Here is an 11,433-nt window from a genome sequence, read left to right on the forward strand (position 1 = left end):
ATGTCACATGTAAAGTTGTCTGTGTCTCAAGCTCATATCTAAAGTCACTAATCATAGATTTTGACTACTTGCTCTTAATACTTAGTAAGAAAGACATTTCCCATGCCCCGGAAATGTACATTTCTATTAATTAATTAATTAATAACCAATATTGAGTGTTCACGGGATGAACCGAGTATTTGGTTGTAACGTTAATGTAGCTAAATCAAGTTAACCCGATTAACTGATCCAAATATTCATAATCGATTATAACAAGTTATGATTGATTATTAATATTTCATAGAGCTGATTCGCTACAATCTCTACTAATTTACTATTCAATTTTACACTCTCTACATCAGGGATGTGTTTTAAATAAAAAAGCAGGCCAGTTTACATCTTTTATTCTCAAAACATTACCCGTTTCAGTGTTAAAAGGGTCATGATGCGGGTCTCATCAATAGTTTGTCCGCCAATGGTTTGGATCTCCACTGAGCACACAACTGAATAAAACAGACTGCATGACTCTGATAAATGATTACTTTAAGAGTTCGACTAAAATACAGGTGGGAAGGACTTCAACATTTCTATACTGCACAAATAAATAACAAATAGTCATCTGCTTTTGCTTTGCAATGGTTACCCCTCAGCGTGTCAATGATCTATGTTTATATTCTATTAAAGTTCATCACTGAGAAGGTTTGCCTGCAAACTTAGTAGTACCAAACAGCACAAGCAGCCTCAAGAATGGACACAGAGTGGCAATATGACACTATTCCTTGAGCAAAATTACACACTAGAGATTGTTAAGTTTGTTCAGAGTGGAAAGCGACAACTAGGAAGACGCGTATCTCCTAGACGCATCTCATATCTGCCAACCCTGAGCATGTTAAATGATTGTAGAGGCAAGTTAGGTCCCAATACATGATAACTTTAATATCCAATGAAAACACACTTTTAGGATAAATGAGCCATGGCCCAGATTAAACCACGTGGCTGGCCATTTCAGGCCTGCTGCCCGTACATTGCCCATGTCTGCCCTTATCACAATTATTTGTTTGAAAATGAATCATTTTATAATGGTGACAGCTCTTACTCTCAACACGCAATAAAAGGATCTCACTGCTGAATACTTCCCCACTATACTATACAAATCACTGGTAAGTGAAATCTGAAAATTTGCCTGTCAGTTGCCAAAAATATAAATTTAGTAACATAGTGAGAAATTTGGTTGCAAATGAAAGTGATTTTCTCTAATGGTAGAGGGTTATTGAGAACGTTCAAATGAAGATAACCAATACCAATACCCAAACTTTCTTAAAATTAACAAAAACGCTTTTTAAAACCCACTGTACTTCCAAAATATGATTATATATTAAGTATATAAACATTTATATATTTTGTACAAATTTTCAATGAGCTCATAAAAACTGCATGCAAAATACAAATTATTAAATAATTAGCAAAACTGCTGTTTAAATGGAGCATAATATGTCACACCAAAAACATATCAACTACCCAAACATTTATTTGGTTATCTCTAAAGCTCACTAAAGACCACTAGAACTTGGAAGGTTTGAAACCACGAGGACCCTTAATACAAAAATGCTGTCTGTAAAGTCATTGACTGAGATGCAGGGCAGATGCCTTACGTTTTGGACACATCTAAATATTTGACGCACCTTTTGATGGCCACTAGTTCTCCAGACTCGTTGCTTTTCCCCATCAGGACGCTGCCGTAGGTCCCATCACCCAGCTGCTTGAGTGTGGTGTAACGATTCATCTTTACCTTTATCAGAAGAAACACAGTTCTGACAGATGGCTGTCTCTCTCTCTCTCTTACTCTATCATACCTGTCCTGTAGATGATTTTAAGAGAAGTCAATCAGTGAACGCCACTCCATCCCACTGTTGGCACAAAAAAAAACAGACAATAAATATGTAACACACGGTTTAGTATTGAGATTCATACGGCATCTATTGTGTTTCATGTCATGTAGGTGTAATTTATTGACCATACACCATGCTTTTAAGTATTATTAATGCCAAATGTGTTCAAAGAGCTCATTATTCCTAAAAATCAATACTGTAAGAGTACGGACACATTTATATACATCTAAATAACCTTTGGTTTTATATAGCATAGTCAAGTGATGGACTGATTTATCGGCCAAGTCGATTAGTTGTCTAATATTTGGCCATTGTTGGCATTGGTCGTTAACACTGAAAAACCCTTATCGGTCAACCATTAGTAATCATTTTGTGTTAAATGATTTCAAGAAATCTCTACGATGCAAATACCTCCAATCAAACATCTACAAATAAAACCCTTGAGGTACACAGTGAAGCTTCTCAGTGTTGTATTTTGGCCTTTGACATATTAAGAAATGCCATCTCATATGTTGACTCATATGTTGTCTTATGGGCAAATGAGTCAGCCAGTACGCACGCACAAACGCACGCACGCACGCACAAACACACGGGTGCAATCTCAGTAGGGCTTCTCAATGGGAAAGTTCCAGGCTTTCCACATGTTCCACAGTAACCCTAATAAGCAATATTAAAGGGTTAGTTCACCCAAAAATTGTAATTCTCTCACCATTTACTTGCCCTCAAGCCATCGAAGATGTGTATGACTTTCTTTTGCAGAAGACAAACAAAGATTTTTAGAAGAATATCTCAGCTCTGTATGTCCATACAATGCAAGTGAATGGTGATAAGAACTCCAAAACCTCCAAAAAGCACAAAGTCAGCATAAAATGAGACCCCAGTGGTTTAATCAGTGTGTTCTGAAGTAATCCAGTTGATTTTGTGTGATAACAGACCAAAATAAAACTCCTTTTTCACTGTACAGCTTGCCAATGCAGTCTCTAGGTGCAATCATGATTTCAAGCTCAATTAAACTTCATATAGCACCACCTCGCACTCTGCTCTAGGATTGGGCAATATGTACAAAATATTGACTCGATAATCGTTTAAAAATATTGTGATATCCAATTATATCGTAAACCCCCCTGCAGAGGGACGTTGAATATTTTTGCTTTATTGATTTTTACCTGCCGACATCTCCTGGTGACCATATGTAACATTGTGCTTTGTGTGGATTATCTAATGATCTATGCATCCGATAACCTTGTGTGAAAAGATAATCGCCACATCTTAAGTAATGGTATGTCATATTTTATGTTCTGTTTATTTTTATTGAGTTATAAGCGAAAATGCAGCTTATAAGAAACACCCGTTCACGTGAAACATAATTGTCAAAGACATATACTTAGCTATTACTCACTATATTTTTGTCTGTGGGTAAAACAAGTAGTCTGGTTGCATTTTACTCTTTGAGAGCTTTCCAACAACATGTGACATGTCTATATGACGAGTTTAATGTTCTTTTTTATCCAATTTTCTCCCAATTTGGATTGCCCAATTCCCACTACTTAGTAGGTCCTCGTGGTGGCATGGTTACTCACCTCAATCCAGGTGGCAGTCTCAGTTGCCTCCACTTCTGAGACAATCAAATCCGCTTATCTCATCATGTGGCTCATTGTGCATGACACCGAAGAGACTCACAGTATGTGGAGGATCATGCTACTCTCTGCAATCCACAGACAACTTACCATGCGCCCCATTGAGAGCGAGAACCACTAATCACAACCACGAGGAGGTTACCCCATCCCTAGCAACCTGGCCAATTTGGTTGATTAGGAGACCTGGCAGGAGTCACTCAGCACACCCTGAGTCACTCAGCACACCCTGAATTTGAACTCGCGACTCCAGGGTGGTAGTCAGCATCAATGCTCGCTGAGATATCCAGGCCTAGAGTTTAATTTTTGTAATGATGGCAATAATATGTACGGTGCAATTTTTTTAATAAATTATCAAAACAGAACACTTCTGATTTGTCTGCAAATTTCAAAGCACTTGTTCTGTTTTGGTCATAATGTCTGCAAGCACTGGAAAGAAGAGCTTCTAAGCTTCAAACGATCCCTATTTTGTGTCGTTTTCTTTCTCGGGGGCCCATCCAAGCTTAAAGTGTTAACCTGTAGAGACCCAAGCATTGACATTGATAATGTATTTTCTTTTTTCCTCCTTGAATGTGTTTTTAGGAAGTCACTGGTTATGAATATCTTGATTTTTTTGACCATATTTTGTTTTGGGGTGAATTTTTATGACATTGGCCAATTGATTGATTTAGCCAAATCAAGACTGAATATTATAATATAAAAATATTGGCTTTGGTATGATACCAGCACTGGTACCTCGGTATAGAAACTAAATCAATACTATAAATCAACAAATAAAAAGCCTCAGATTTTTTATGAAATTACACAGAAAATTACTTAATTAAAAGAACTGCATAAAGTCTCAGGCACAAATTCTGTCTGGTTGAGTTTTTGGCACGGCGCTGGTAGACTGTCCATGTCTCACAGCAGCGTGGGTAGGACGATTTCCTGGTACACCATCAGCTTTGTCCGAATACTGATACCCCTTCTGTTCCATACGTTATCACGCAGTTTCCCGAAGGTTGCACTGGCCTTTGCTATCCTCTGATTTCATCATCTATCAGGACACAGCGGGACAAAGTGCTTCCAAGATAGGTGAACTTGTCCACTGCTCTCAGGCTTTGGCCATTGACAGAGATGCTGGGTTCCACGTACTGCTTTCCAGTGGCTGGCTGGTGCATCACTTCGGTCTTTGTTGTATTGATGGTAAGACCGATGTTAGTGCAGGCTTCAGAGAACTTGTCCAGCTATGTTGACTGTCAGCTTCTGAGGCAGAGTCGAGGGCACAGTATCAGCAAAGAGCAAGTCTCTGAAGATGTCTGTCATAGTCTTGTCATAGTCTGTCATAGTCTTGTCATAGTCTACAACTTCCAGTGCATCCAACACCTGTTGCTTCGTTACTTAGTTATACAGACATTTGCGCTTGTACAGGTGAATGATGGAAGCATCCGTGAAATCCTGGGAGATCTTCATTTGCTGCCTCATGACCAGTTAGAGCTGATGAAGTTTCTCAATCAGGGCAGTGCAACTTTCCTTGTAGACCTCAGCTGGAATGGCGTACAAATCTGGTGCTTTGCCACTGGACAGAAGATGGATCGCCTTTTGCAGTTCTTCAAAAGGTAGGAGGGTCATCTAGGGCTGTGTTGACTGGTACCTGCGGCAGCCGACCTATTGCCTCAATGTTGACTGCTTATGGACGATTTAGAATGCTGTTGAAATGTTCCACCCATCTCTCCAGTATTTTCTCCTTGTCAGTGATCAGTATAGTTCCATCTGAACTGAGGAGAAGGTGGGTACATAGACCTCTTTCAGTGCTTTGTAGAAGTTCTTCATGTCGCACCTGTCTGCGACATCCTTGAATCTCATCTGCCTTTGTACACAGCCAGGAGTCCTGCATCTGTCGCAGCTTCTGCTGGACTGATTTTCTTATGTTGCTTAAGGCATCCTTCTTGGAGGTGGGTGTTGAGTCACTGAGACAGGCTCTGTAGACATGATGTTTTTCCTCCAGCAGCTGTTTGAGCTCTGTGCAGTTTTTGTCAAACCAGTCCTTGTTGTGTCTGGTGAAGTGCCCCAGGATCTCTGTAACAGTTCTGTAGACAACATCACGCAGGGCTTCTCAACTAGCTTCCAGGTCCTCACTGTACAGGGAGGTGGTTTACAGACGCTCTCCCAGAGTGTTGGCCAAGGACTGGCTAATGGTAGCAATCTTTAGTTTGATGAAGTTCAATCATCGAGGGGCCTTTGTTTTCTGGGGGCAATGCTTGGGTTGAATGTGGATGTTCATATTTCAGCACCACACAAAGATTTGTCACCCGCATATCCTGCCTGTCTTTCTTCCTGACGATGACATAGTCAATGAGATGCCAGTGCTTTGAGCGAGGGTGCATCCATGACTAGAGGACGACCGATTAATCTGCCGATTTTTTTAACATAATCGGCCATGGCCAATATCCAAGTATATCAAGCCGATTATTAGGCAGGCGCATCTGTTGGCAGCTTAGTGTTGTTGTGGAACACGTGTTGGACGCACACTGCCCCAGAGTCATTTTCCAGCATAATGAGGAAGGAGCTAAGTTCCTTGGAGAAAACGGTAAGGATTAAATTTGTATAACTTCTTTATATAGTTTTATTTAATTAAAAACTTTTGATATGTTACTGCCAACTTCGAGAAAAAGCGCGACATGACGTTTGGCTACTTTGGATATTGATAGCGTAGTTGAAGTTACGCTATCACAGCAGAAGGGTTGCTATCATGTCACAATAAGTAAGCAAGAATTTTGCAATTACAGACAGTGAATCTGAAACTTTTATTTGTTCTGTTTGTGTGTCTTATATTTGAAAGGGTTGTCACTCAATGCAGAGAAATAAGTAATAAAAAAAGATACCAACGCAGTATAGGCTAGTGAAGGACTGGCTTTGGTAAGCTCGGACGTTATCGGTTCTGCTGTCGGTACTGGAGAAATTAAGAAAATACATTTATTATTGCTATAAAGAGAAAGTTATTTTATCTCGCCAGCCATTTCTATGTATAATAATTCTATGAAACCATTTGTCTGTGATGCAATTTAGGTATTCGCAGTCAGAGAGAGAGAGAGACAGAGAGAGAGAGAGAGAGAGAGATCTTGCGCACAGCGAGCACAACACAAGCCCTGCATAATGAGTGACAGAACTAAACATTCAAACGTAGCCTGGTTTAGATCTGTGATATTAGTCTGATTTTATTTTAGATTTCACCTTCCTAAGATTATAAAAATAATATTTATACATAAGCCGCATTCTGTCTAGCACAACTTCCTTCCCTTCACAGCGGTGCACTGACGTTTCTCCCTAAAACTCAAACTTAACGTCAGAATCAGCACGATCGGTGATTGTTGTAAAATGCAGTCTAGCTACTGTTGCTACTGTACGCGTTTAATAATAAAAAGAGCGCAAGAGATACCATTCCCAAGGCGGCGCGCGCTCCAATACAGACTGCAACGAGACCAGCAAAGTATAGGCTACTTTGGGTTTCATGTGCGTGTCTAAACGATCAACTATACACAAAAATATGTCAAAACGACCGGCTTGGAGATTCACTTAAACAAAGTTTACGTCTTAAATGGACGTAGTTATGGTAATAGTTGGGAGAAAATATGGCGCATCAGGAGCCTATTAGACTCAGTCTTAAAGGGGAAGCTGTCTAATGAACATGCTGATGATTGAGCCATTACTGCGAATCAAACAACAAAAGGCGAAGAGAAAATCACTTACAGCTCTTGAATAACTTCTGCATTAATCTATCTATGATAAACTATGCAGTGTTATTTTACAATTGATTACTTTATTAGATTTCTTTTTAGACCACACCTGAACAGTAATGTTAGTAGACCTTCCTGAAATTAAATCACTGTGCCTATATAACGTTTATCTTTGTTTAATATATATATAACAAAAAGAACCGTTAAGAATACCGTTGAAGTACCGGATCGATAAGCAGTATCGGTAAGACAGTAATACCATTAAAACCTTAACAATACCCATCCCTAGTTATGCCTGTGCTTCTATGTTCTGATGCTCTGAATATTGGATTACGTGTCTGGATTGTCCCTTAATTAAAGCTGCATTTGGATCTCAACCTTCGTGTCTCGGAGCAGTTTGTAACACCTGCTTTGTTTATTTAATATATTTGTTATACATTATTTATACAATATGTTTTTACATTATACATTTTTAATTTAAGTGTACAAGTGCAGATTGGTCAAGTGTTCAATAAATGTATTATCTTAAGTAATCATTTGTTACATTTTATCTTTCAAATAAAAGGTTCAAATAAGAGGTTAAATACAAGCACATAGCGGCCAAAATAAAGTGGCAGCATTAATTGGCCATCGGCCGACCCGGATTTCAAAAGATCGGCATCGGCCTGAAAAAAACAATATCGGTCGACCTCTATCCATGACATCCTGTTGCATGTTGGGATGCAGAAGGTTGTGTTGGTGATCAGAAGTCCATGCTATGCGCAGGTCTGGAGCAGGAAAAGACCATTGCTGTTGCATGTGCCAACCCCATGCTGTCCAATGATTCCTTCCCAGGTTTTGCTATCAGTGCAAACTCTTGCATTGAAGTCACCAAGGATGTGGGAGTACAGCTCTTGTGGGAGTACAGCTTTTCATAGAACTTCCCCTTGACTTCATCGGCATTGGGTCATTGTTGGTGCGTAGGCACTGATGAAGGTGAGATGCTTACGACCTTGGCACAAGGGTAGATTCATTTTCATCTTCCTATCATTCACCCCCTTTGGTGGTCATGCCAACTTGCCGACCAGTGAGGTCTTCACTGCAAAGCCGTATCCAGCCTCACGTCTCTCCTCGCTGCTGCGCCCACTCCAGTAGAACGTGTAGCCAGATCCTCTCTCACAGAGCTCACCTTCGCCAGCCAGCCATGTCTCACTTAGGGCTGCAATGTCGATCTTATACCTAGCAAGTTCTAGCAGGGCTGTTACTGTCATTTCTGTAAAGCAGTATCTGTATGTGCCAACTGCCAACTGTGGGATAGTCTTTGTCTTTTTTTTAATGATGATTTTCACCGCATTGAAGGGGTCCGTGACTCCGCAGCTGCTCCGATATAACGAAGAATAACCCTATGGCCTGAGCCACCTGTGTGCATGTTTGCGGCTACAACTTCCAGTGCACCCAACACCTGTTGCTTCGTCGCTTGCATGTCACCACAGGGCTTGAATGGGATGGATGACAAAGTGATTTGCACTGTGGTGTCATTATTTTTAAAGTGAAGAGTTACATATCGTCAACCTCAATCTCTCGTCTAAGTCCATCTGGTCCAGTGGCAAGACAATGTCGGGATGGAAATAGATGCATTGGATGGCCATCAGCTTTATTTGCAGGGCTCCACAGCACGTTGCTCCATTTCCCTTCATGTCCATTGTAACCAATCGAGTGGTGACTTCCGCACAATCCGCCAGATCCAGTCTTCACATGCTTGGGTAGACAAGCCCCAACTCACCAAGTCGCATGTTAATGGCTTCAGAGAACTATTGATGAGATTCTCACGCAACAGGTAGTACTGGATTACGTGGATTACAAGTAATAGGGGTTAAACCCTGACCTGTAACCCTAGGATGGGAGGCTCAAGGGTTATTCTCATTTTCCTAAGGAGAAGACCCTAGAACTTTAGAGGGAAGGAGCGTGCCACTTTTCCTTTCGCAAGCTACCACTACATACCACCAGGGGCTTGCCTAGTTTTTAATAATATATATATATATATATATATATATATATATATATATATATATATATAAGCAAATTTTATTTTTGGTAAAATAAAATGCTGCACAAAAGAGCTTCACAGTATTAACGAAAACAAATGAAAAAAAATCTGATTACCTTTTGCTGTTAAACAATCTCACTAGTACATAACATGATTTTAATTTGTGTGCTGAATGTTTTACGTAATGACATTTGTACGTCAGATGGTATCGTTTTTTTGTATGGGATAATTTTTACAAGCACAAGTAGGAGTACATGAACATGGTATCGGGCCCGATTCTGATACCAATATCAGTACATCCCTATTTTTGACAGGTTTTTGGCATTTAAAGGAGACTTCTGAATGGGGCAGGACGACACCATGTATAATGTAATGAAGGTCAGGTACAAGAACATTCAGCCTAAATACACTACAGTCATCAAGCAGATCATGTCTGCCAAACATACCAATAAACAACACATAACAGCATTATACTGAGTTTAAAATCCCCATAGTTTACAAATAGATATACAAGATATTCCCAGATATACAAAGCAACCCATTAAAAGCGTTCTGTATGAGAACCCGTAAAGGTTCAGAGCGTTTTTTTCCATCAGTAATCTGGTTTAAAGGGAATTAGTGGATCTATAGTGGACACAAGGAGTTAAGATGCTCATCAAGGTCACTCAAAAGCTCAACACGTGTGAAATAACATGGGAAAACAGAAAATCCACATATAAACATGTCAATAAATGTAAAATGTATGTTTCGACACTGCATTTAAACATTGAGCATAATCTATCAGGATTTGGGGTTATTTACTAGCATTTCAACAAATATAAACAGAATATTATAACAAAATATTAAATACAGACATCGAATAAACTTCATTATTGCATATTGTTGATCATTATTCATGTGAAATGTCATTTCATTTGTTTATATGACTGAATGTTGTGCTCATTATATTTCACCCAGTGTTTATGTATAAACTCACCCGTTGTGATGGCACTCCTCCCTTTTTGTCGTTTCCTTAGCGTGTAGACATGAATGTGTTTGCAGAGTAATCATGCGAGTTTATCTCTGTTAAAGAGGTGTGATTCATCTCCACCCTGACAACCGACATTCGCGACAGCTAACAACACACTGCCAACCGGAAACCCACAATCACGTGGACACGCCAGACAGTTGATGGGGCTTGTAGTCCTACAAGTCGTCTTTGAAAGTGATCATATCTACTGAGTACTGACGCCCGTTTTGTCCATGGTTTATCATTTTTTTCTGACTTGTTTTCATGGTATCATGACTTAATTTTCTCAAGATCTCAGCATGACAAATATTGTTTTCTCGAATCAGGACTTACGTGTAAATCACTGCAGTCTTTTTTTATTTTTATTTTTTATTATTATTATTGAACTTTCATAAAAGCTTACAATGACATTTAACATCAAAATATATATAAAGTTGGATTGCTTCAAAACGTTGTCAGCCACAGAGGCTTACATTTTTTTTGACCTCCAGATGGCAGTAATTTGAACCTGTACAAAAGCTTTGTGTAACAACCCCAATTTCAATGCATTAGTCATGAAAGCCCCATTGCCTCAGAAAGAATAATTTTCCCATTACTACTCCATGGATACCAGATTATTACAGAGATGCAGGTCAGCAGACTTGCTAATCACTAGATAAAACTGAGATAAAATCCATCTTGACCTAGAGAGGCCTTGTTGCAATAAACAGAAGAGGATGATGCTGTGCCTGTGAGGTGATGAGGTGCTGCAGGCACCAAAAAGTGTATTCTCGATATTGATATCATGAGAACAAAACAGAAAATTAAGACGTGATCACATGAAAGCAAGACAGAAAAAAGTAATGAAAAAACAATGTCTACTGATAATGTCAGTAGAAGGCAAAACAGATGAATAGTTTCACATAATCAATATAAATTTGATCTTTTACTTGCGACATAAGAAAATAAATGCCACAGTCTCGCACTTGGACAAACACACTTGAATATATTTTGAAGAAAATATGAAAGAAAAGCAGCTAGTGCGCGTGTCTGATTCGCTGTTTTTTCAGAGGTTCAGTAGCGCTCTACTTCTCATGGAACACGTGCATGTGAAGAGTTTTCACTCTTTATTCTCTGTCAGTCATGTGGAAGCTGTTCACAAGAATAGAGTCGTATACTTTATTATGTGAACACTGCAAAT

At 39.4% G+C, this 11,433-nt stretch overlaps 1 protein-coding gene across 3 annotated transcripts in view; it reads right to left on the reverse strand.

Moving 5' to 3' along the window:
* mak (male germ cell-associated kinase) overlaps positions 1-10,364 on the reverse strand; it is a 66,905-nt gene extending 56,541 nt beyond the window's left edge. For all 3 annotated transcript variants that reach the window (XM_052114313.1, XM_052114314.1, XM_052114315.1), the window contains exons 1-2: positions 10,221-10,364; positions 1,662-1,886 (exon numbers count right to left, since the gene is read on the reverse strand). In XM_052114313.1, the coding sequence (XP_051970273.1) occupies positions 1,662-1,762 (101 nt within the window). In that variant the 5' untranslated portion in view covers positions 1,763-1,886; positions 10,221-10,364. The remainder of the gene's footprint in view (positions 1-1,661; positions 1,887-10,220) is intronic.
* Positions 10,365-11,433: the final 1,069 nt, after the last annotated feature.

This window comes from Xyrauchen texanus, chromosome 41 (genome assembly GCF_025860055.1).
Source record: "Xyrauchen texanus isolate HMW12.3.18 chromosome 41, RBS_HiC_50CHRs, whole genome shotgun sequence".
Lineage (NCBI taxonomy): Eukaryota > Metazoa > Chordata > Actinopteri > Cypriniformes > Catostomidae > Xyrauchen > Xyrauchen texanus.